The sequence below is a fragment of the Chiloscyllium punctatum genome, chromosome 34 (assembly GCF_047496795.1).
Source record: "Chiloscyllium punctatum isolate Juve2018m chromosome 34, sChiPun1.3, whole genome shotgun sequence".
Classification (NCBI taxonomy): Eukaryota; Metazoa; Chordata; class Chondrichthyes; order Orectolobiformes; family Hemiscylliidae; genus Chiloscyllium; species Chiloscyllium punctatum.
Window position 1 is genome coordinate 62,522,926 of NC_092772.1, and position 27,174 is coordinate 62,550,099.

General features: G+C 46.6%; 1 protein-coding gene across 1 annotated transcript; it reads right to left on the reverse strand.

The window, feature by feature from the left end:
• Positions 1–246: 246 nt before the first annotated feature.
• On the reverse strand, positions 247–26,836 carry srrm2 (serine/arginine repetitive matrix 2). Its single transcript, XM_072553658.1, is given in 14 exon segments — positions 247–403; positions 500–904; positions 1,325–1,544; positions 5,562–5,663; positions 6,834–6,884; positions 7,231–7,266; positions 7,579–7,641; positions 7,924–8,001; positions 8,993–9,094; positions 9,097–9,152; positions 10,472–10,573; positions 11,516–11,576; positions 11,579–11,830; positions 26,664–26,836. Coding segments are annotated over 12 exon segments (1,230 nt in total). The 5' UTR covers positions 11,754–11,830; positions 26,664–26,836; the 3' UTR covers positions 247–403; positions 500–720.
• Between the last annotated feature and the right edge of the window lie 338 nt (positions 26,837–27,174).

A 27,174-nucleotide genomic window follows, 5' to 3' on the forward strand; every position in this document is an offset into this window, starting at 1 on the left:
CGCCTTGGTGATGAACTCTTCTTGTTGACGACCTCTGGCGCCTTGGTGATGAACTCTTCCTTGGCGATGACCTCTGGCGCCTTGGTGATGAACTCTTCCTTGTTGACGACCTCTGGCGCCTTGGTGATGAACTCTTCCTTGTTGACGACCTCTGGCGCCTTGGTGATGAACTCTTCCTGTTGACGACCTCTGGCGCCTTGGTGATGAACTCTTCCTTGTTGACGACCTCTGGCGCCTTGGTGATGAACTCTTCCTTGTTGACGACCTCTGGCGCCTTGGTGATGAACTCTTCCTTGGCGATGACCTCTGGCGCCTTGGTGATGAACTCTTCCTTGTTGATGACCTCTGGCGCCTTGGTGACGAACTCTTCCTTGGCGATGACCTCTGGCGCCTTGGTGACGAACTCTTCCTTGGCGATGACCTCTGGCGCCTTGGTGATGAACTCTTCCTTGTTGACGACCTCTGGCGCCTTGGTGATGAACTCTTCCTTGGCGATGACCTCTGGCGCTTTGGCGTCAGGCTCTTCCTCGGCGATGCGCTCCTCCTTGGAGATGACCTCTGGCGCCGTGACGATGGGCTCCTCCTTGGTGACACCCTGGTCTGCCCGTGATGAAGAGGATGACGAGACGGTGCGGCCGGGCGACTCGCTCTTCCTGCGCGACCTCCGGTGCCTGGGGGTAGAGGGGCTCCTCCGTGACGACGACCTCTCGCGCCTCGGGGTCAGGCTGCGCCCAGTGGGCTCCGGCCCTCTCTTCTGGGTCCCTCTTCCGTCAGCCCTCCTGGAGCGGAGTGCCGGGAGGAGGGGACTACACGCCGAGTCCCCCCCACCGTCCTCCCTGGCCGGAGGGGATGACACTGCTGCCTGTTGCCTGGACTTGAGGACTGGCGAGTGGTCAGTGGAGCCCTGCAGGGGGTGGGGAAGAGAGAGAGACACACACACAGGCAAACAGGAGTGAGGAGACCAGGCGACCAACACTTATCCCAGCTCCCACCTGTTTCACTGCCTACTCACCACCACCTCCCCCCCCCCACCCAACCTCAGAAGGGCGGTGCAGAGAGATCTGGGAGAGGCGGCACGCGCGGAGTGAGCGCGATGCCGGGGAATGGAGAAGGTTTGACTCCTGCAAATGGCAGCTATGTTTGGCAGGCGGAGATTAAGGTCAGGACCAGGCAGTGGGCTCTCTAACTGTCGGGAGTTTGGAAGAGTGGGAGGTGATCTTGTTGAGACGTACAAGACCCAGAGGTGGGGCGGGTGACGGGAGATGCCGAGAGTCAGTGATCCCACCTCTTCCCCGCCACCCCTCCCCAGCCCTGAAGTACTCACCTCCCTCTTGCTCTTGGCTGGTCCGTGCCCGGAGTTCCCACTTGCCGCTCCTGGTCACCCCGCTGGTCTTGTCTGGAGTGCCCGCCGTGCCCGCCCGCGAGGGGGAGAGGAGTCCCCAGCTGGCCCTTCCACTGGCCGACCCTCCCCATCCACCCTGGGCGAGGGGCTGCCCCGGGAAGGTGCTGGGGGGGCTTTGGGGACCGTCTGCGGACTCCTGGACCTGCCAAGGGGAAGGTGGGGCAGAGAAAAGGGAGAGTGAGGAGATCGTAACACAGTAATGAGGCACAGGCCTGCGCACACACACACAGTCAGGGCTAGGACACAGGGCCCTGTTATACACACACACAGAGTCAGGGCTAGGACACAGGGCCCTGTTACACACACCACACACACACAGTCAGGGCTGGGACACAGGGCCCTGTTACACACACACACAGTCAGGGCTGGGACACAGGGCCCTGTTATACACACACACACACACACACACACAGTCAGGGCTAGGACACAGGGCCCTGTTATACACACACACAAACAGTCAGGGCTGGGACACAGGGACCTGTTATACACACACACACACACAGTCAGGGCTAGGACACAGGGCCCTGTTATACACACACACAAACAGTCAGGGCTGGGACACAGGGACCTGTTATACACACACACACAAACAGTCAGGGCTGGGACACAGGGACCTGTTATACACACACACACACACAGTCAGGGCTGGGACACAGGGACCTGTTATACACACACACACACAGTCAGGGCTAGGACACAGGGCCCTGTTATACACACACACAAACAGTCAGGGCTGGGACACAGGGACCTGTTATACACACACACACACAGTCAGGGCTAGGACACAGGGCCCTGTTATACACACACACACAAACAGTCAGGGCTGGGACACAGGGACCTGTTATACACACACACACACAGTCAGGGCTAGGACACAGGGACCTGTTATACACACACACAAACAGTCAGGGCTGGGACACAGGGACCTGTTATACACACACACAAAACAGTCAGGGCTGGGACACAGGGACCTGTTATACACACACACACACACAGTCAGGGCTAGGACACAGGGCCCTGTTATACACACACACACACACAGAGTCAGGGCTAGGACACAGGGCCCTGTTACACACACACACACACACACACACACACACAGTCAGGGCTGTGACACAGGGCCCTGTTACGGGCTAGGACACAGGGACCTGTTATACACACACACAGTCAGGGCTAGGACACAGGGACCTGTTATACACACACACACACACAGTCAGGGCTAGGACACAGGGACCTGTTACACACACACACAGTCAGGGCTGGGACACAGGGCCCTGTTACACACACACACACACACAGTCAGGGCTAGGACACAGGGACCTGTTATACACACACACACACACACAGTCAGGGCTAGGACACAGGGACCTGTTATACACACACACACACACAGTCAGGGCTGGGACACAGGGCCCTGTTACACACACATACACAGAGTCAGGGCTAGGACACAGGGACCTGTTATACACACACACACACACACACACACTCTCTCTCTCTCTTTCACCAACCACTGAGCCGAACATAAACCCACCCCCTGGTCCCTGGTTCTGGACACCTATTTTTGAAATATTTTGCACTTTTTTCTCAGTGTTCAATCCTCCAGTGAATAGAAGCCCGGGCTTTCCTGTTCACTCTCCAATGGGATGGTCCCAACTCTGGGATAAGGCTGGTGAACTGTCGCTGCACTTCCTCCATAACAGTGATACATATCTCTCCTGAGATCAAAGAGACTGGAAGTGAACATGAAGCTCCTGTGTAACTCTGATAATCAGTACACTGACCAATAAAGGCAAACGCACCCCAAACGCTGCCTTCACTATCCTACCTACCTGCGACTCCACTTTCAAGGAGCTATGAACCTGCACTCTGAGGTCTCTCTGTTCAGTAACACTGCCCAAGCCCTTCCCACTAAACCCTGCCCTGATTTGCCTTTCTCAAATGCTGCACCTTGCATTGAGCGAAATTAAGCTCAGTGTGTCACTCCTTGGCCCGTTGGGTCAAATCAGTGGGAATTGGGCGGGGGGGGGGCTTGTACGTAGCACAAATCGTGGTTGGTGGAGTCATTCAGTTTCAGACTGTCAGCTCCAGTGTTTCAGTAATGACCGATCCTCCGTCAGAAGGTCAGATCTGGGGATAGCCGCTGATGATTGTACAGTCCCCAGCATCAGGAGGAGCAGCAGCAAGGAGCATACGCACCGTACAAGTGTGAGGTAATAACCACCTCCGAGGAGAAAGGAGGAGAGAGAGAGAGAGAGAGAGAGAGAGAGAGAGAGAGAGAGAGAAAGAAAGAGAGAGAGAGAGAAAGAGAGAGAATCCAAACATCAGCTCTTTGTGTTTAACGGCTGAATCCCTTGCCATTAAACGTTCTGAGGAGTCACGAGCGACCAGACTTTGATTCGGACCAACCGTGTCGATGTTTTGGCTACAAGAGAACGCCATGGATTGGAATCCTTTGGTAGGAACTCCCCTTCTAACCACCTGCAAGGCCCAAGCTGAGGCTGTGATGGGACGTTCTCGAGGTGTCTAATTGGCTGCCCCTGCGTGTTAGCCGTCCGTGACTTATCGGCCAAGATCTTTGGATCCCTCCGACTGCTTACCATTTCAGAAACACTCCCCCCCCCCGCCGGGGAATCTCTTCCGCTGACCGGAGGTGGACGAACCTCTCCCTCGCTTGTAATGTTCCTGCTCAGACGCTGTCCAAAGTCCCCATGACGTCTTCCACACAAAACAGCCGTGTGAACTCTGCATCGTTGGCAAACTCGGAAATATTCCCTTGGGTCCCCACGTCCCAATCTGCGATAAACTTTCCTCAGAGGGTGACAGCTAGCACGAGGGATGCAGCTTTAAACAGAGGGCTGATAGATGTAGGACAGATGTCACAGGTAGGTTCTTTACTCAAGAGAGCAGTCGGGGTGAGGAATGCGCTGCCTGCCACAGAAGGTGACTCACGGACTTTCAGGGCATTTGGTGGATAGATGTATGGATGAAAATGAAATGGTGGTAGGTTAGACGGGCTTCAGATTGTTGCGCCAAGCTGTGGAACCATCGAGGGCCGAAGATGTCCTAAATACTGTGACCATTCAGGCTCCCCCCCACCCTCTGTCTGGGCTCGTCGTTATTTTTCGATCAGCTCGCACTCCCACAGTTGCCGTCTCTCTCTCTCCAGTAAAAACGATACAAGTTGGTCTGACCTGGCCACCTCCCTGGGTGAACTTCGGCAGCACCCCTCTCCGCCAAGCGTCTGCGTGGCGGCCGGAACCGCGCGCAACATTCCCAACGTGGGCCCGGCTAAACGTTGGCACAGCTGGGAGGTAACTCGCCAACGTTCGTGTTCGACGCCCTAGTCAAGGGAAGGTAAACGTGGAGCACGGCCGCGCTGCCGCTTCCAGGGAGCAGTGGGCCTGTTCACCCAGATCGCCCTGTCTGTTAACGCCCCTCGGGGAGGTTTTGCCGTTGACTGTACAATTCAGGCTGGTGCCCCTCACCGGTGCCTTTTTCCCGCTCGCGCAGCTCACTCGCTGCCTTCCTGCTTCCTGTTACCGGGTGACCACCCTTCCAACTTGGTTCGTTCCCGCTTCCCACCACCCCCCACCTCCCTCCCCCCCCCCCCCCCCCCCACCCACACACCGTCCCACCAAGCTCGATCCCAAACCAACAGTGCAAGTGGCTCTCCTTAGAATGGAGCCAGCTCCAGGTTAAGGTGTAACCTGCCCGGCCTTTCCTGGGGTCTCACAGTCCCCCCCCCGATCGATCGAACATCCTGATCGGTACACGCGGGAGTGATCGCTGCTCTTTGAGGCTGCTGCTGTGGACGACTGTCTGAACTCCCTCAAGCCTGCTTTTAGCAGTCCACCCTCCTCTCTCACAACGCAGATCAGGGACCCCCCCCCGCCTTCAGGAAACACCACCCCCTCACCCCCACCCCCACCCACACCCCCCCCTCTCTTCAGGAACCACCACCCCCTCACCCCCACCCCCCTTCAGGAACCACCACCCCCTCACCCTGACATTGTTGGAGGTTTACCCACTTGGCCACCTTGACCAGCAGAGACCACCGGCCAGGTTAGGGACACGCTCGCGAGGCCATGTTCCCAGCTGGGGGCGCTCCATCCAGCACCGGGACACGGGAGATGGGGGGGGGAAAAGAGAGCCTCACCTGCTTCGGGGCGGCGAGGAACTCCGGGACGAAGAGGAACGCCGGGAAGCGGAGGAACTGCGGACTCTCCGATGTTTGCGTGGGGATGAGTGGCTGGGGCTCCTGAGGGGGGGCACAGAGAGATCCAACAGTTGAATGCGATCACTCGGACAGCCAGTCCCGACTGTGTAAGAGCTGATCAGAGGCACGGGGACGTCTCAGCTTCCACCAGAGGGGACTAAACCATCACCCCCTCCCCCCCCCCCCCCCACGTTCAATGGTGTTACCGTCACTGAATCCCCCCTCCCCCCCCACTATCAACATCCTGGGGGTTTCCCATTGAGAGAGAATCTAACCATCGCCCCCTTGATGTTCAATGGTGTTACCGTCACTGAATCCCCCCTCCCCCTCCCACTATCAACATCCTGCGGGTTCCCATTGAGAGAGAATCTAACCATCGCCCCCTTGACGTTCAATGGTGTTACCGTCACTGAATCTCCCCCCTCCCCCCCCACTATCAACATCCTGGGGGTTCCATTGAGAGAGAATCTAACCATCGCCCCCTTGATGTTCAATGGTGTTACCGTCACTGAATCCCCCCCCCCCACTATCAACATCCTGGGGGTTCCCATTGAGAGAGAATCTAACCATCGCCCCCTTGACGTTCAATGGTGTTACCGTCACTGAATCCCCCCCCTACCCCCCCACTATCAACATCCTGGGGGTTCCCATTGAGAGAGAATCTAACCATCGCCCCCTTGACGTTCAATGGTGTTACCGTCACTGAATCCCCCCTCCCCCCCCCACTATCAACATCCTGGGGGTTCCCATTGAGAGAGAATCTAACCATCGCCCCCTTGACGTTCAATGGTGTTACCGTCACTGAATCCCCCCCCTACCCCCCCACTATCAACATCCTGGGGGTTCCCATTGAGAGAGAATCTAACCATCGCCCCCTTGATGTTCAATGGGGTTACTGATACTGAATCTCCCCCCAACTATCAACCTCTTGGCAGGGGGGGGGGGGGGGTTTCCCATTGAGCAGAAACTGACCCAGGACCCATGCCCATATCCTGTGGCTGCAGGAGCAGGTCAGAGGCTGGGAACCCTGCAGCGGGTAACTCCCCTCCCCATAGTCTGCCCCACCGACAGGGTGCAAAGATAATGAGGGAACTGTTCCTGAAGGCCACCCCCCCGCCCAGTGATCAGCCACTACCTCGAGGGAAGCAGGTCCTCGAGGGGCCTTCAGTGTAACCACGCGCCCTCCCCCACTGAGGAACGGAGTGAGCTCACCTCTTGCGCTTCTTGTCCTTGGATCCACGTTTGTTCTTGGGGCTTCTAGACCTAGGACACAGCAGCAAGGATGGAGGTCAGGTCGTTACCCCGCCCCAGACGCTCAGCCAGTCTCATCGCCAGAACCCACCCCACCCCACACCAAATTCAGCACATCCCGGGCTGAAAGACTTTGCCATCCCACTGACCCCTCCAGACAGTCTGGAACCTGCTACCGTGCCCCTCCCTATCCCCGACACCCCCCTCCAGAGCCGACACCCCGCTCCCGTCCCCCCTCCCTACGCCTGTAATCTCTGGCAGGAGGAGGGTGCTGGTCTGCATTGGCTGGGGCCCGACATTCTCGATGGGGATCGGTACCAAGACCGGGCAAGCCCTCAAGGGTGATCACTGGACCTACCTGTGTTTCTTTTTACTCTTGGATTTGGACTGAGACCTGCGGATCAGAGAAAGGAGGGAGGTGAAGCAGTGCTGAGACCGGCCGCCTCCAGGTTCAGGTTCAGGCACCCGCCACAGCCCACCCAGCAGAGACCGCTGAGGGGAAAGAGAACAGGAGGACGGGAAGGGGGAGGGGTGGGGGGGACGCGAGTACAAGATTGGGGGGGGAGGATGAGGGAGGGTAGGGAAAGGAGGATTGGAAACAAAACTAAGGGAGGCACATGAGGATTTGGGGGTGGGGTTAGAGGAGGGGGGGGGGCGAAAGGGAGCTAGGATTGGGAGGAGAGCAAAAAACAAACAAGCTGCCCACCTGCTTTTCTTTTTGGAACGTTTCTTCTTTTTCTCCTTGGAGTGAGTGGACGGAGATGCTGACCTGCGAGCGGGGTGCGGGGGTGGGGAGAGAGAAACAGAACGGGGTCACAAGAACTGGAGCGGTGGGGCGCGGGGCGGAACCGCGGGCAAGTCCCCACTTTCACACTCACCCCACCGCTCCTGGCCCGCGCGGAGAGCTCCAGGGCTTGGGGGGGGGGGGGGGGGGGGGGGGGGGGGGAGTGAACGGGAGATGACGGCGAACCGCTCCGTGGCCCCCGACGAGCTCCGGGCCCCCGACGAGCTCCGAGCAAACGCGCCTGCCTTTGCGCGGCGCCCGACTCACCGGTCCCTGCTCCGAGCTTTCTTCTTCTTCCTCCGCTTGGGCGACGGCGATCGGGAACGGACCTGCTCACGGACGGTGCTGAGGTGGGGATACAAACGACAGACCGCAGCGTGAGAGATGGCCGCCCTGAGCGGGGAACGCAAAGGCAGGCGCGCGCGCTCTCTCCACCCGGCGGCGGTCGGGAGACAGTGTCCAGCGACCTGCCCAGACCGGTGCCTGATGGCTAGGACCTCACTGCGGGCGATGGGCCAGGGAATAAACAACCCCCCCCCCACCCCCGATCCGAAACGGCTTCGATTAAAGTCCGACGCCCGTACATCGACACGCGAGCGCTTCGGGACGGCGTAGACAAGAGCGATCATAATGTGGTCGCTGCCACCACACAGGGAACTGGCGCCGATGCCGGGGGCAGCACAGGGAGGATGGGCTGAAGGGCCTCACCGCGCACCATCCGAGCTGGACCCGCCCTCCAGGCTGTGCAGCCCGCAGAATCGCGAGGGCGGGTAGCGGGCAGACAGCAAATACCAAAGTCACCAGCCTCCTGGGACACGGTAAGCAGGAGGGTGGGGCTGTTCACAGTACGGGACAGGCCCTTCGATCCACCGCACACAGTAAGGTAAGGGGGACAGGCCGCGCACACTCAGGGCCGTTTGACAACTGCTGTCCTGCGATGCTACTCAGGGGCTGGCTCACAAACAGCACAGGAACAGACAACACAGCCTCCTGCACACATGGGGAGGCTTTGGGCCACAAGGGAGAGAGAGAGAGAGAGCGAGAGCGCACACAAGGGAGGAGAGAGAAAGTGCGTGCGAGAGACACCGAGAGAGAGAGAGAGAGAGAGAGAGAGAGAGAGAGAGGAGGGGGCGAGGGCTATGGTGACAGAGAGGGGGGGACACAAGGGCAACACAGAGACGGGGGGGGCATGAGACAGTCGAGCCGGGGGGAGGGCACCAAAGGGAGAGGGTAGGCAGCAGCACAGAGCACACCGACAGAAGGCCCTGATAAAAGGTTGAAACAGAACAGCCCCGTGGGTCACCTCGGGGAGGGGGGGGGGGGGGGCAGACTGACCCCGTGCTGCTTCTGCTGCTCAGCTTTCTCTGCCGCCTCCTGGGCCCGCCTCTGGGGTCGAAGGAGCTGCCATCCACGTAGCTGTCGCTGATCCCGAACGCCGCCGGAGCCGCTCGTTCTTCCTTTCGTTGGCCTCCGCCAGCTGGTGGGTCTCGCTGACGCTGGGAGGGAGAATGGGAAGGCGAGGGACGTGAGCCCTTGCACCCTCGCCGGGCCGTGCCACAGGGGTCCTGACCTCTGTCCCCCAACCCCCCCCCTCTCCGAGAGGGAGCACTCCCTTCCAGGGAAGGAGCCTGGCCCTCCCTCCCTTCCCCAACGCTGTGTTCACTGCCTCAGTGTACTGGGTCACCCAGGTCCCAGTGCACCCCGCAGGCTCTCTCTGGCAGTCTGTCTGTCTGTCTGTCTGTCTGTCTCCCTCCCACCGTATGAATTCACGCTCCCAGTCTTTACCGCGCCCCCAGACCACCTCACGTGGCAAAGCAAGCAGAAATCAGCCCCTCCAATCCTAGAGGAAACAAGGCAATCTGGGTGGGGGGGGTGGCAGGAATGGGTTACCTTGGGGCACATGCTGGTCTTTGGGGTTTTCTCTGACCTGGACTGTTGAGTATATGAGAGGTTGACACGTCATCTCCCAGGACATCTGGGGATACAGAGATCACGGAGGAAACTGGGTGTCACACACAATCGGATTGAACGGGGGTTCCCATTGAGAGAGAATCTAACCATCGCCCCCTTAACGCTCAATGGTGTTACCATCACTGAATCTGCTCCCCCCCACCACCCAATCAACATCCTGGGGTTCCCATTCACCAGAAACTGAACAGGACCCAGCCCCATATGAAGTCTGCGGCACGGTGGCACAGTGGTTAGCACTGCTGCCTCACAGCGCCTGAGACCCGGGTTCAATTCCCGTCTCAGGCAACTGACTGTGTGGAGTTTGCACATTCCACCCCGTGTCTGCGTGGGTTTCCTCCGGGTGCTCCGGTTTCCTCCCACAGTCCAAAGATGTGCAGGGCAGGTGAATTGGCCATGCTAAATTGTCCATAGTGTTAGGTAAGGGGTAAATGTAGATGTAGGGGTATGGGTGGGTTACGCTTCGGCGGGGCGGTGTGGACTTGTTGGGCCGAAGGGCCTGTTTCCACACTGTAAGTAATCTAATCTAATCTAATCTAAGACAAGGTCAGAGGCAGTGAATCCTGGAGCGAGTAACTCACCCTTAGTTTCCTCGTCCTCCCCACCCCCCCAAGGCTGACTATCATCTAGAGACTCACCAGGACTCTACCGACAGCACCTTCCAAATCTGCCATCTCTACCCTGCATTAGTCGGGTGCAGCTGGGGAAACAGTATACCTACAAGTTGCCCTGAGGCCCATCCGCCTCTCTCACTCACTCACAACACACCCACACCCACCCCATCCTGACCTGGAATGATACTGCAGACGAGAGGCAGACTGCGTCAGGACATGCGAGAGGTACTCACGCTGTCCGTGCTTTCGGTTCCTCCTTGCCCTGGCTCCCATCCTTCTCTACTAGCATCTGTCGAAACGTAGCCACTTTCTGCTGAATCTCCTCCTCCGAATACCTGAGCGCAGAAGGCCACACATTGGATCAAACAAAACACTCCACCGTCCCATTGGACCCCCAAACCCCTTCCCCGTTCCCTCCTGCTCTACACCGTCCCCCATGGACCCCGGACCCAAACCCTTCCCCGTTCCCTCCCGCTCTACACCGTCCCCATGGACCCCAAACCCCTTCCCCGTTCCCCTCCCGCTCTACACCATCCCCATGGACCCAAACCCTTCCCCGTTCCCTCCCGCTCTACACCGTCCCCCATGGACCCCAAACCCCTTCCCCGTTCCCTCCTGCTCTACACCGTCCCCCATGGACCCCAAACCCCTTCCCCGTTCCCTCCCGCTCTACACCGTCCCCCGTGGACCCCAAACCCCTTCCCCATTCCCTCCCGCTCTACACCGTCCCCATGGACCCCAAACCCCTTCCCCGTTCCCTCCCTCTCTACACCGTCCCCCCATCGACCCCAAACCCCTTCCCCATTCCCTCCTGCTCTACACCATCCCATGGACCCCAAACCCCTTCCCCGTTCCCTCCCGCTCTACACCGTCCCCATGCCCCAAACCCCTTCCCCGTTCCCTCCCGCTCTACACCGTCCCCATGGACCCCAAACCCCTTCCCCATTCCCTCCTGCTCTACACCATCCCCATGGACCCAACCCCTTCCCCGCTCCCTCCCGCTCTACACCATCCCCAATGGACCCCAAACCCCTTCCCCATTTCCCTCCCGATGGACCCCAAACCCTTCCCATTCCTCTCTGCTCTACACCGTCCCCATGGACCCCCAAACCCCTTCCCCATTCAGTCCCGCTCTACACTGTCTTGAATGGACGCCAAGCCTTACGCATTTAGTCCTGCTCTACACCCTATTAATGGACCCCATTCTCTCCCACTCCACACCATCCCAATGGACCCCAACCCCTTCCTAATGGATCCAATCCCCCTCCCATGCTTACCCCTGCTCCTCCATCATGTCTTCCAGCTCGATGCACTTGAGCTCCACCTTGCGCTTGCGTCATGGTCCAGGATGTCCTGGTTAGGCTTCTTCACCAGGCCCGACTCCAGCTTCTTCAGCTCCTCCTCCGACTTGTAGTCCACCCTGTCCTTCTTGTGCCGGACCGAGGACAGGTTCCGCTGGACGTAGCCGTTGGTGCCGCTGCCCCGTGGAGTGGGGAGCCCGATGCCGTTGTACATGGTGTGGTGGGGTGGGGGTGGGGATGGGGGTGGGGGTGGGGTGTGTGGTGGTGGTGGGGGAGGCGGGGGGGAAGCTGCTGCATGAAGGGGTAAAGATGACACAGGAGGTCAGAGAATGATCTTGAACGACGCGTCCTCCCCTACCCGCTCCCCGCTGGGTCGAGACAGCATTTATCACACAGCGCCGTCAGTCCTGTGACTGGGAATTTCGAAGGGCGAGAGGGAGGTGGGATTGAAATGCAGAAATCCCAAATGGGGCTAGTCACACAAGATGCAGGGAGGTGGTTCCCCCCCCCCCCCCAGCCCAGGGTGGGGGGGGGGGGTGGTTGGAGTCTAGAACCAGGGGATGCAGTCGGACGGGGCTGGGGGAACTAAGTCTTCACTCAGCGGGCAGACAACAGGAGGAAATCACTTGGGTGGGGGAACAGATTTCAAGGAAGAGTCGGGTCGATCTCCAGGCGTCTTGGAGTGAGGAGGCAGACAGCAGAAACAGAGTGCTGAGCTCAGCCTACTGAATAGCGGAGCAGACCCAACTTCCAGTTTCGACAATCGAGACCCTTAAACCTCCACCACTGACACTCCCTCCCCTCCACAGCTGCTGTACAGCTGACAGCATTCTCCAATTACAACACTGAAAAGGCATCTGGATGAGGGAACATGAATAGGAAGGGTTTAAGAGGACGGGCCTAGATTAGGCTAGGATATCTGGGTCAGCATGGACGAGTTGCAACAAAGGGTCTGTGTCCGTGCTGTCCGTCTCTATGACTCTATCGGCGGTGTCGCTGCAATAACAGGCCAGCACTGGGTAACAATGGGAGGCCATTGCCCGCACGCTGCCCCCCCCCCCACCCCCTCGCTTTGCCTCAAGACGAAGGGAATTTACACCTTGCAATGCGCCGAGCTGGGGCAACGAATAACAGCTTGAAACTACGGAAGAACCCAACTAGCAGGGGCCACCCTTCGAAAGTTCTCTGCCATTCAGTGAGCTGATAGATCGACAGCATGGGAAACGGCCCTTCAGCCCATCTAGCCTGCACTGGTCTGAAACAACCACCTGGAAACAGCACTTTCGTCACACTCATCACCTTGGCTTTGCGAGTGCACGGCTAAATGGCTCTTCAGTCGGAAGAGGGGTTTTTGGCTGCCTCCAATCATACAGACGATGTGTCCCAACTTCCCACCGCCCCTCTGGGCAAAAAATGGTTTATCCAATTCTGTGCACACAGATTGAGGATTGTCCGAACTCGCGGTGAATTGATGACATCCAACATCAATTGAGATTTGTATGTATTTACAGGATTGAACATTACTGACAAATTGCCTGTTGTATGTTTTATAACATAAATGACAGTGACTAGCAATTATATGCATTAAGATAAGATTAGAGTTTGTGGGCATTTCAGAAGGTTATTGAATGACAGACTGGAAAGTATACGTGTTATGAGGAAGATTTGTACAAACAAATGAGAGATTGGGGGTTATATGTATTATTAGGAAGAACTTGTTACAAGAAACACACAGATTGGGGTGTGGGGGTATTTCAGGAGGTTTTTATAACATTAGTGACACAGACTGGGAATTATACGTATCATCAGGAAGACTTTAAAACATTAGTGACACAGATTAGGGTTACATGTATAATTAAGACGACTTTATAACATGAAAGACGCAGATTGGGGTTCGTGCATATTCCAGGAGGTTCTGACAACATTAAAGACACAGACAAATGTGTATTTTAAGACGTTTTAAAAACAATGACACAGATTAGGTATTATATGTATTATGAGGAGAGCTTTATCCCATTCAAAACACAGATTGGGGGGGGGTGCGCGTATTCCAGGAGGTTTTTATGACATTACTGACACAGTTGAGGGATGATATGTGTTATTATGAAATTTTTATAACATTAATGAAATAAACTGGAAATTATACACATCAGAGAAACGGTTTTATAACATGAAAAACACAGATCAGAGTTTGTGCTTATCTCAAGAGGTTTTCTGAACATGAACAACACAAGTTTGACATGATCAGTATTATTAAGATGATTTTAGAACATTCAGCACAAAGGCCGGGGCGTGGGCTTATTCCAGGGGGGGGGGTTTCACAACATGAACAACACAGATTAGGAATGATATGTATCATCAGGATGACGTTCTAACTTTAAACACACAGACTGGGGTTTGTGTCGACCTCAAGAGGTTTTTTTGGTAATGACAGATCAGGAATTACACGCGGAATTAGATTTGTAACAACACCAACCAAACAGGTGGGAGTGTACATTTGTGATGTGAGACACACACAGATTGGGATGGGGGGATTCCCTACACTTAAACACGGACAGCACTCAGAGTGGGTGGGGGAGGGTGGGGATTGTTGCTTGTTTTTTGGGTTGGGGGGGGGGGGGGGGGGCGGGAAAAGATAGTTATTTGGAGGAGGTGAGGACCATAGATGCTGCAGAGTCAAGAATTGCAAAGAGTGTTGCTGGAAAAGCACAGCAGGTCAGGCAGCATCCAGGGAGCAGGAGAATCGACGTTATGGACATACGCCCGTCATCAGGAATGATTGTTGGGGTTTTCTTTTGGGGGGGGTGGAGATCGTTAGGTTTTTTGGGTGGGGGGGGGGTGGAAATTGTTGGGGGTTTTTTGCAGGGGAATTGGTGTTTCCCTTACTGAGGGGGAGGAATTGTTGCTTGTTTTGTTCGGGGGGGGAACTTTTGGGTGGGGGGGTTGTTTGGTTTTTGGGGGGGGATTATGGGCTTTTGTGGGGAATTATTGTTTGTTATGGGGGGATTTTTGGGGGAAGAATTCTCGTTTGTTTTCTGGGGGAATTCTTTTGGGGGGGAAAGTATTTTTTGCAGGGGAATTATTCTTTTTTTTTGCAGGGGGGATTATTGTTTGGGGGGAGTTATTGTTTTTTGGGAGGGAATAATTGCTTGTTTTTGGGGGGTTTTCTTTGGGGGCAATTGTTGCTTCTTAACATTTTGGGGGGGGGAATTGTTTTTTAACATTTTGGAGAGGATTGTTGTTTAATATTTTTCAGGATTTAAAAAATATTTTAGGGGATTTTGTATTTTTAAGACTTTGGGTGGTGATCGTTGCTTCTTGAAGATTTTGGGGGACTGACTTTTCTGTAAAATATTTTGGAGGAACTTTTTAAAAATACTTTGGAGAGGGTTTTTAAAAATATTTTGGGAGATTTTAAAAAATATTTTGGGGGGGATTGTTTTTTAATATTTTGAGTTGTAAGAAATATTTCGGGGTTTGAAAAATATTTTGGGTCCGTAAAAATATTTTGGGGGGGGGGGGGGGGTCTTCAAAAATATTTTGGGAGGATTTTTTAAAAAAGCATTTTGGAGCGATTGTTGAACTTTAATATCTTAGAGGTTTGTTGTTTAATATTTTGGGGGATTTGAAAAATATTGTGGGGGATTTTTACAAGTATTTTTGGGGAGATTTTTGATAATTTTGGGGGACTTTTAAAACATTTTTGGGGAAATTGTTTTGTTTTTTAATAATTGGGGGTTTTCAAAAATATTTTGAGAGTTTTTTAAATATTGGGTGGATTGTTGATTTTTAATATTTTGGGGAGTGGTTTTAAAATAGTTATGGCGGGATCGTTGTTTATAAAAATATTTTTAATGGAATTTTAAAAATATTTTAGGATATAAAAACATATTTTTGGCGGAATTTAAAAACAAATATTTTGGGGGATTGTTTTTTTATTTTGGGGGCAATTGTTTAATATTTTGGGGAGCTTTAAAAATATTTTGGGAGGATTGTTACAAAATATTTTGGGGCATGGTTGTTTTTGTTTGAATATTTTAGGAGGATTGTTGTTTTTTAATACTTTGGGAGATTGTTATTTTATCAGTATTTTTGGAGTGTTGTTAATATCAGAGATTTAAACATTTTGGGGGGGGGATTGCTGTTTAGTAATCTTTTGGGACATGGTTGTTTTTGTTTGAATATTTTGAAAGGATTTTTAAAAATATTTTCAGGGAATTGCTGTGTTAATATTTTGAGGGTTCAGTGTTTTTGATTTAATATTTTCGGGAGGATTGTTATTGTATTATTATTTTTGGGGTGTTTAATATTGGGGGGATTGTTATTGTATTAGTATTTTTGGGGTGTTTAATATCGGGGGATTGTTATTGTATTAGTATTTTTGGGGTATTTAATATTGGGAGGCATTGTTATTGTATTAGTATTTTTGGGGTGTTTAATATTGGGGGATTGTTGGTGTTTAATATTTTGGGGGGTTGTTATTGTATTAGTATTTTTGGGGTGTTTAATATTGGGCGGTATTGTTGGTGTTTAATATTTTGGGGGGATTGTTATTGTATTAGTATTTTTGGGGTGTTTAATATGGGGTGGGATTGTTGGTGTTTAATATTTTAGGGTGGGATTGTTATTGTATTAGTATTTTTGGGGTGTTTAATATGGGGGGATTGTTATTGTGTTAGTATTTTTGGGGTGTTTAATATGGGGGGATTGTTATTGTGTTAGTATTTTTGGGGTGTTTAATATTGGGGGGATGGTCGGTATTTAATATTTTAGGGGGGGATTGTTATTGTATTAGTATTTTTGGGGTGTTTAATATTGGGGGAGATTGTTATTGAATTAGTATTTTTGGGGTGTTTAATATTGGGGGGTATCGTTGATGTTTAATATTTTGGGGGGATTGTTATTGTATTAGTATTTTTGGGTTGTTTAATATTGGGGTGATTGTTATTGTATTAGTATTTTTGGGGTGTTTAATATTGGGGGGATTGTTGTTTTTAAATATTTTGGGTGGTGATTGTTATTGTATTAGTATTTTTGGGGAGTTTAATATTTTGGGGGGGATTGTTGGTGTTTAATATTTTGGGGAGGGATTGTTTTTGGATGAGTATTTTTGGGGAGTTTAATATTGGGGGAGATTGTTGGTGCTTAATATTTTTTGGGGGGGATTGTTATTGTATTAGCGTTTTTGGGAGGGGTTGTTATTGTATTAGTATTTTTGGGATTTTTAATATTGGGGGGATTGTTATTGTATTAGTATTTTTGGGGAGTTTAATATTGGGGGAATTGTTATTGTATCAGTATTTTGCAGTGTTTAATATTTTGGGGTGGGGATTGTTATTGTATTAGTATTTTTGAGGTGTTTAATATTGGTGGGAATTGTTGGTGTTTAATATTTTGGGGGGGATTGTTGGTGTTTAATACTTTGCGGGGGGATTGTTATTGTATCAGTATTTTTGGGATGTTTAATATTAGGGGGGATTGTTGGTGCTTAATATTTTGGGGGGGATTGTTATTGTATTAGTATTTTTGAGGTGTTGAATATTGGTGGGAATTGTTGCTGTTTAATATTTTGGGGGGGATTGTTATTGTATTAGTATTTTTGGGGCGTTTAATATTGGGGAGGATGGTTGGTGTTTAATATTTTGGGGGGGATTGTTATTGTATTAGTATTTTTGGGGAGTTTAATATTTTGGGGGGGATTGTTGGTGTTTAATATTTTGGGGGGGACTGTTATTGTGTTAGTATTTTTGGGGCGTTTAATATTGGGGAGGGATTGTTGGTGTTTAATATTTTGGGGGGAATTGTTATTGTATTAGTATTTTTGGGGTGTTTAATATTGGGGGGGATTGTTGATGTTTAATATTTTGGGGGGATTATTATTGTATTAGTATTTTTGGGATGTTTAATATTGGGGGGGATTGTTGGTGTTTAATATTTTGGGGGGGGATTGTTATTGTATTAGTATTTTTGGGATGTTTAATATTGGGGGGGATTGTTGGTGTTTAATATTGGGGGGATTGTTATTGTATTAGTATTTTTGGGATGTTTAATATTGGGGGGGGATTGTTGGTGTTTAATATTTTGGGGGGGGACTGTTATTGTATCAGTATTTTTGGGGTTTTTAATATTGGGGGGGATTGTTGGTGTTTAATATTTTGGGGGGGGATTGTTATTGTATTAGTATTTTTGGGGTGTTTAATATCGGGGGGGATTGTTATTGTATTAGTATTTTTGGGGTGTTTAATATCGGGGGGGATTGTTGGTGTTTAATATTTTGGGGGGGATTGTTATTGTATTAGTATTTTTGGGATGTTTAATGTTGGGGTGGATTGTTGGTGTTTAATATTTTGGGGGGGTTGTTGGTGTTTAATATTTTGGGGGGGGGATTGATATTGTATTAGTATTTTTGGGGTGTTTAATATTGGGGGGATTGTTATTGTATTAGTATTTTTGGGGGTGATTGTTATTGTATTAGTATTTTTGGGGTGTTTAATATTGGGGGGGGATTGTTGGTGTTTAATATTTTGGGGGGATTGTTATTGTATTAGTATTTTTGGTGTTTTTTAAATATTTTGGGGGGATTGTTATTGTATTAGTATTTTTGGGGTGTTTAATATTGGGGGGGATTGTTGGTGTTTAATATTGGGGGGGATTGTTGGTGTTTAATATTTTGGGGGATTGTTATTGTATTAGTATTTTTGGAGTGTTTAATATTGGGGGGGATTGTTGGTGTTTAATATTTTGGGGGATTGTTATTGTATTAGTATTTTTGGTGTTTTTTAAATATTTTGGGGGGATTGTTATTGTATTAAAATTTTTGGGGTGTTTAATATTGGGGGGGATTCTTGGTGTTTAATATTTTGGGGGGGATTGTTATTGTATTAGTATTTTTGGTGTTTTTTAAATATTTTGGGGGGATTGTTATTGTATTAGTATTTTTGGGGTGTTTAATATTGGGGGGGATTGTTGATGTTTAATATTTTGGGGGATTGTTATTGTATTAGTATTTTTGGTGTTTTTTAAATATTTTGGGGGGATTGTTATTGTATTAGTATTTTTGTGATGTTTAATATTGGGGGGGATTGTTGGTGTTTAATATTTTGGGGGGATTGTTATTGTATTAGTATTTTTGGGATGTTTAATATTGGGGGGGATTGTTGGTGTTTAATATTGGGGGGGATTGTTGGTGTTTAATATTTTGGGGGATTGTTGGTGTTTAATATTTTGGGGGATTGTTATTGTATTAGTATTTTTGGAGTGTTTAATATTGGGGGGGATTGTTGGTGTTTAATATTTTGGGGGATTGTTATTGTATTAGTATTTTTGGTGTTTTTTAAATATTTTGGGGGGATTGTTATTGTATTAGTATTTTTGGGGTGTTTAATATTGGGGGGGATTCTTGGTGTTTAATATTTTGGGGGGGATTGTTATTGTATTAGTATTTTTGGTGTTTTTAAAATATTTTGGGGGGATTGTTGATGTTTAATATTTTGGGGGATTGTTATTGTATTAGTATTTTTGGTGTTTTTTAAATATTTTGGGGGGATTGTTATTGTATTAGTATTTTTGGGATGTTTAATATTGGGGGGATTGTTGGTGTTTAATATTTTGGGGGGATTGTTATTGTATTAGTATTTTTGGTGTTTTTTAAATATTTTGGGGGATTGTTATTGTATTAGTATTTTTGGGATGTTTAATATTGGGGGGATTGTTGGTGTTTAATATTTTGGGGGGGATTGTTATTGTATTAGTATTTTTGGTGTTTTTAAAATATTTTGGGGGGATTGTTATTGTATTAGTATTTTTGGGGTGTTTAATATTGGGGGGGGATTGTTGGTGTTTAATATTTTGGGGGGGATTGTTATTGTATTAGTATTTTTGGGGTGTTTAATATGGGGGGGATTGTTGGTGTTTAATATTTTGGGGGGGATTGTTATTGTATTAGTATTTTTGGGGTGTTTAATATTGGGGGGGATTGTTGGTGTTTAATATTTTGGGGGATTGTTATTGTATTAGTATTTTTGGGGTGTTTAATATTGGGGGGGATTGTTGGTGTTTAATATTTTGGGGATTGTTATTGTATTAGTATTTTTGGGGTGTTTAATATTGGGGGGGATTGTTGGTGTTTAATATTTTGGGGGGATTGTTATTGTATTAGTATTTTTGGGGTGTTTAATATTGGGGGGGATTGTTGGTGTTTAATATTTTGGGGGTGATTGTTATTGTATTAGTATTTTTGGTGTTTTTTAAATATTTTGGGGGGATTGTTATTGTATTAGTATTTTTGGGATGTTTAATATTGGGGGGGATTGTTGGTGTTTAATATTTTGGGGGTGATTGTTATTGTATTAGTATTTTTGGTGTTTTTTAAATATTTTGGGGGGATTGTTATTGTATTAGTATTTTTGGGGTGTTTAATATTGGGGGGGATTGTTGGTGTTTAATATTTTGGGGGTGATTGTTATTGTATTAGTATTTTTGGGATGTTTAATATTGGGGGGGATTGTTGGTGTTTAATATTTTGGGGGATTGTTATTGTATTAGTATTTTTGGTGTTTTTTAAATATTTTGGGGGGATTGTTATTGTATTAGTATTTTTGGTGTTTTTTAAATATTTTGGGGGGATTGTTATTGTATTAGTATTTTTGGGGTGTTTAATATTGGGGGGGATTGTTGGTGTTTAATATTTTGGGGGGGATTGTTATTGTATTAGTATTTTTGGGGTGTTTAATATTGGGGGGGATTGTTGGTGTTTAATATTTTGGGGATTGTTATTGTATTAGTATTTTTGGGGTGTTTAATATTGGGGGGGATTGTTGGTGTTTAATATTTTGGGGGGATTGTTATTGTATTAGTATTTTTGGGGTGTTTAATATTGGGGGGGATTGTTGGTGTTTAATATTTTGGGGATTGTTATTGTATTAGTATTTTTGGGGTGTTTAATATTGGGGGGGATTGTTGGTGTTTAATATTTTGGGGGGATTGTTATTGTATTAGTATTTTTGGGGTGTTTAATATTGGGGGGGATTGTTGGTGTTTAATATTTTGGGGGTGATTGTTATTGTATTAGTATTTTTGGTGTTTTTTAAATATTTTGGGGGGATTGTTATTGTATTAGTATTTTTGGGATGTTTAATATTGGGGGGATTGTTGGTGTTTAATATTTTGGGGGTGATTGTTATTGTATTAGTATTTTTGGTGTTTTTTAAATATTTTGGGGGGATTGTTATTGTATTAGTATTTTTGGTGTTTTTTAAATATTTTGGGGGGATTGTTATTGTATTAGTATTTTTGGGGTGTTTAATATTGGGGGGGGATTGTTGGTGTTTAATATTTTGGGGGTGATTGTTATTGTATTAGTATTTTTGGGGTGTTTAATATTGGGGGGGATTGTTGGTGTTTAATATTTTGGGGATTCTTATTGTATTAGTATTTTTGGGGTGTTTAATATTGGGGGGGATTGTTGGTGTTTAATATTTTGGGGGGATTGTTATTGTATTAGTATTTTTGGGGTGTTTAATATTGGGGGGGATTGTTGGTGTTTAATATTTTGGGGGGATTGTTATTGTATTAGTATTTTTGGGGTGTTTAATATTTGGGGGGATTGTTGGTGTTTAATATTTTGGGGGGATTGTTATTGTATTAGTATTTTTGGGGTGTTTAATATTGAGGGGGATTGTTGGTGTTTAATATTTTGGGGGGATTGTTATTGTATTAGTATTTTTGGGGTGTTTAATATTGGGGGGGATTGTTCTTGTATTAGTATTTTTGGGGTGTTTAATATTGGGGGGGATTGTTGGTGTTTAATATTTTGGGGGGATTGTTATTGTATTAGTATTTTTGGGGTTTTTAATATTGGGGGGGATTGTTGGTGTTTAATATTTTGGGGGGATTGTTATTGTATTAGTATTTTTGGGGTGTTTAATATTGGGGGGGATTGTTGGTGTTTAATATTTTGGGGGGGATTGTTATTGTATTAGTATTTTTGGGATGTTTAATATTGGGGGGATTGTTGGTGTTTAATATTTTGGGGGATTGTTATTGTATCAGTATTTTTGGGGTGTTTAATATTGGGGGGGATTGTTATTGTATTAGTATTTTTGGGGTGTTTAATATTGGGGGGGATTGTTGGTGTTTAATATTTTGGGGGGATTGTTATTGTATTAGTATTTTTGGGGTGTTTAATATTGGGGGGGATTGTTGGTGTTTAATATTTTGGGGGGGGATTGTTATTGTATTAGTATTTTTGGGATGATTAATATTGGGGGGATTGTTGGTGTTTAATATTTTGGGGGATTGTTATTGTATTAGTATTTTTGGGATGTTTAATATTGGGGGGGATTGTTGGTGTTTAATATTTTGGGGGGGGGATTGTTATTGTATTAGTATTTTTGGGGGGTTTAATATTGGGGGGATTGTTGGTGTTTAATATTTTGGGGGATTGTTATTGTATTAGTATTTTTGGGATGTTTAATATTGGGAGGGATTGTTGGTGTTTAATATTTTGGGGGGGGATTGTTATTGTATTAGTATTTTTGGGGCGTTTAATATTGGGGGGGATTGTTGGTGTTTAATATTTTGGGGGATTGTTATTGTATTAGTATTATTGGGATGTTTAATATTGGGGGGGATTGTTGGTGTTTAATATTTTGGGGGGGGATTGTTATTGTATTAGTATTTTTGGGATGTTTAATATCGGGGGGGATTGTTATTGTATTAGTATTTTTGGGATGTTTAATATCGGGGGGGATTGTTATTGTATTAGTATTTTTGGGGTGTTTAATATTGGGGGGGATTGTTGGTGTTTAATATTGGGGGGGATTGTTGGTGTTTAATATTAGGGGGGATTGTTGGTGTTTAATATTTTGGGGGATTGTTATTGTATCAGTATTTTTGGGGTGTTTAATATTGGGGGGGATTGTTGGTGTTTAATATTTTGGGGGGGATTGTTATTGTATTAGTATTTTTGGGGTGTTTAATATTGGGGGGGATTGTTGGTGTTTAATATTTTGGGGGGGATTGTTATTGTATTAGTATTTTTGGGATGTTTAATATTGGGGGGGATTGTTGGTGTTTAATATTTTGGGGATTGTTATTGTATTAGTATTTTTGGGGTGTTTAATATTGGGGGGGATTGTTGGTGTTTAATATTTTGGGGATTGTTATTGTATTAGTATTTTTGGGGTGTTTAATATTGGGGGGGATTGTTGGTGTTTAATATTTTGGGGATTGTTATTGTATTAGTATTTTTGGGGTGTTTAATATTGGGGGGATTGTTGGTGTTTAATATTTTAGGGGGGGATTGTTATTGTATTAGTATTTTTGGGGTGTTTAATATTGGGGGGGATTGTTGGTGTTTAATATTTTAGGGGGGGGATTGTTATTGTATTAGTATTTTTGGGGTGTTTAATATTGGGGGGGATTGTTGGTGTTTAATATTTTAGGGGGGGGATTGTTATTGTATTAGTATTTTTGGGGTGTTTAATATTGGGGGGGATTGTTGGTGTTTAATATTTTGGGGGGATTGTTATTGTATTAGTATTTTTGGGGTGTTTAATATTGGGGGGATTGTTGGTGTTTAATATTTTGGGGCATTGTTATTGTATCAGTATTTTTGGGGTGTTTAATATTGGGGGGGATTGTTATTGTATTAGTATTTTTGGGGTGTTTAATATTGGGGGGGATTGTTGGTGTTTAATATTTTGGGGGGATTGTTATTGTATTAGTATTTTTGGGGTGTTTAATATTGGGGGGGATTGTTGGTGTTTAATATTTTGGGGGGGGATTGTTATTGTATTAGTATGTTTGGGATGTTTAATATTGGGGGGATTGTTGGTGTTTAATATTTTGGGGGATTGTTATTGTATCAGTATTTTTGGGATGTTTAATATTGGGGGGGATTGTTGGTGTTTAATATTTTGGGGGATTGTTATTGTATTAGTATTTTTGGGATGTTTAATATTGGGGGGGATTGTTGGTGTTTAATATTTTGGGGGGGGGATTGTTATTGTATTAGTATTTTTGGGGTGTTTAATATTGGGGGGATTGTTGGTGTTTAATATTTTGGGGGATTGTTATTGTATTAGTATTTTTGGGATGTTTAATATTGGGAGGGATTGTTGGTGTTTAATATTTTGGGGGGGGATTGTTATTGTATTAGTATTTTTGGGGCGTTTAATATTGGGGGGGATTGTTGGTGTTTAATATTTTGGGGGATTGTTATTGTATTAGTATTATTGGGATGTTTAATATTGGGGGGGATTGTTGGTGTTTAATATTTTGGGGGGGGATTGTTATTGTATTAGTATTTTTGGGATGTTTAATATCGGGGGGGATTGTTATTGTATTAGTATTTTTGGGGTGTTTAATATTGGGGGGGATTGTTGGTGTTTAATATTTTGGGGGGGGATTGTTATTGTATTAGTATTTTTGGGATGTTTAATATCGGGGGGGATTGTTATTGTATTCGTATTTTTAGGGGTGTTTAATATTGGGGGGGATTGTTGGTGTTTAATATTGGGGGGGATTGTTGGTGTTTAATATTAGGGGGGATTGTTGGTGTTTAATATTAGGGGGGATTGTTATTGTGTCAGTATTTTTGGGGTGTTTAATATTGGGGGGGATTGTTGGTGTTTAATATTTTGGGGGATTGTTATTGTATTAGTATTTTTGGGGTGTTTAATATTGGGGGGGATTGTTGGTGTTTAATATTTTGGGGGATTGTTATTGTATCAGTATTTTTGGGGTGTTTAATATTAGGGGGGATTGTTGGTGTTTAATATTTTGGGGGATTGTTATTGTATCAGTATTTTTGGGGTGTTTAATATGGGGGGGGATTGTTGGTGTTTAATATTTTGGGGGGGATTGTTATTGTATTAGTATTTTTGGGGTGTTTAATATTGGGGGGGATTGTTGGTGTTTAATATTTTGGGGGGGATTGTTATTGTATTAGTATTTTTGGGATGTTTAATATTGGGGGGGATTGTTGGTGTTTAATATTTTGGGGATTGTTATTGTATTAGTATTTTTGGGGTGTTTAATATTGGGGGGGATTGTTGGTGTTTAATATTTTGGGGATTGTTATTGTATTAGTATTTTTGGGGTGTTTAATATTGGGGGGGATTGTTGGTGTTTAATATTTTGGGGATTGTTATTGTATTAGTATTTTTGGGGTGTTTAATATTGGGGGGGATTGTTGGTGTTTAATATTTTAGGGGGGGATTGTTATTGTATTAGTATTTTTGGGGTGTTTAATATTGGGGGGGATTGTTGGTGTTTAATATTTTAGGGGGGGGGATTGTTATTGTATTAGTATTTTTGGGGTGTTTAATATTGGGGGGGATTGTTGGTGTTTAATATTTTAGGGGGGGGATTGTTATTGTATTAGTATTTTTGGGGTGTTTAATATTGGGGGGGATTGTTGGTGTTTAATATTTTGGGGGGATTGTTATTGTATTAGTATTTTTGGGGTGTTTAATATTGGGGGGGATTGTTGGTGTTTAATATTTTGGGGATTGTTATTGTATTAGTATTTTTGGGGTGTTTAATATTGGGGGGGATTGTTGGTGTTTAATATTTTGGGGATTGTTATTGTATTAGTATTTTTGGGGTGTTTAATATTGGGGGGGATTGTTGGTGTTTAATATTTTAGTGGGGGGATTGTTATTGTATTAGTATTTTTGGGGTGTTTAATATTGGGGGGGATTGTTGGTGTTTAATATTTTAGGGGGGGGGATTGTTATTGTATTAGTATTTTTGGGGTGTTTAATATTGGGGGGGGTTGTTATTGTATTAGTATTTTTGGGGTGTTTAATATTGGGGGGGATTGTTGGTGTTTAATATTTTGGGGGGATTGTTATTGTATTAGTATTTTTGGGGTGTTTAATATTGGGGGGGATTGTTGGTGTTTAATATTTTGGGGATTGTTATTGTATTAGTATTTTTGGGGTGTTTAATATTTTGGGGGATTGTTATTGTATTAGTATTTTTGGGGTGTTTAATATTGGGGGGGATTGTTGGTGTTTAATATTTTGGGGGGGATTGTTATTGTATTAGTATTTTTGGGGTGTTTAATATTGAGGGGGATTGTTGGTGTTTAATATTTTGGGGGGATTGTTATTGTATTAGTATTTTTGGGGTGTTTAATATTGGGGGGGATTGTTGGTGTTTAATATTTTGGGGGGGATTGTTATTGTATTAGTATTTTTGGGGTGTTTAATATTGAGGGGGATTGTTGGTGTTTAATATTTTGGGGGGATTGTTATTGTATTAGTATTTTTGGGGTGTTTAATATTGAGGGGGATTGTTGGTGTTTAATATTTTGGGGGGATTGTTATTGTATTAGTATTTTTGGGGTGTTTAATATTGGGGGGGATTGTTGGTGTTTAATATTTTGGGGGGGATTGTTATTGTATTAGTATTTTTGGGGTGTTTAATATTTTGGGGGATTGTTATTGTATTAGTATTTTTGTGGTGTTTAATATTGGGGGGGATTGTTGGTGTTTAATATTTTGGGGGGATTGTTATTGTATTAGTATTTTTGGGGTGTTTAATATTGGGGGGGATTGTTGGTGTTTAATATTTTGGGGGGGATTGTTATTGTATTAGTATTTTTGGGGTGTTTAATATTGGGGGGGATTGTTGGTGTTTAATATTTTGGGGGATTGTTATTGTATTAGTATTTTTGGGATGTTTAATATTGGGCGGTATTGTTGGTGTTTAATATTTTGGGGGGGGATTGTTATTGTATTAGTATTTTTGGGATGTTTAATATTGGGCGGTATTGTTGGTGTTTAATATTTTGGGGGGATTGTTATTGTATTAGTATTTTTGGGGTGTTTAATATTGGGGGGGATTGTTGGTGTTTAATATTTTGGGGGATTGTTATTGTTTTAGTATTTTTGGTGTTTTTTTTATATTTTGGGGGGAGGTTGTTGGTTTTTTTCCCAGTTTTTTTTTAGTGTTGGTGGAAACACTGAGGGGGTTTTAAATTCTGTTTATTCCCCCCCCTCCCTCAAGGCCCTCCCCCCCTCGGGGGCAGGGCCCGTACGCGAGTCCCAGGCTCCAGTCGCGGCCTAGTCCCCTCCCCCCACTCGACGCCCCCACCCCCCCCACAGACACTGACCTTTTTTTTATAGAAGAGGAAGAGACGGGGTGAAGGTGAAAATAAAACAAATAAAGGTAAAGAGGGAGGAGGTTGTTGTTTGTTTTCCTTTCTCCTTCTCTCCTTCCCGCTCCCTCTCTCTCTCTCTCTCTTTTCACTGCGACACCAACATGGAGGCCCCCTCCCTCCCTCGGCGCGCCGCAAGATGGCTTCCCCCCTACCAACCACCGAGAGGGTCGGGAGTTGTAGTCTTCTACCCGTCGGGGACAACGGGAGAGATGGGGGGAGAGGACTACAAGTCCCTGCGGGCCGCTCGCGCTCCCCCCCTGCCATTTGAGACTCACGGCTAAGATGGCGCCCGCAAAGGCTGGCGGGGGATGTAGTTCAGGCGGGCGGACTACAACTCCCGGCCGGCCGTTCGTTCGTTCGCGCCCGCTTCTGCCACTCGACGCGCCCGTCCAAGATGGCGTCCGGCCGGGAGGAGATGTAGTTCGAAGCGGCGCGGCTAAGGCTGGAGGTCAGTGAGGGGAGG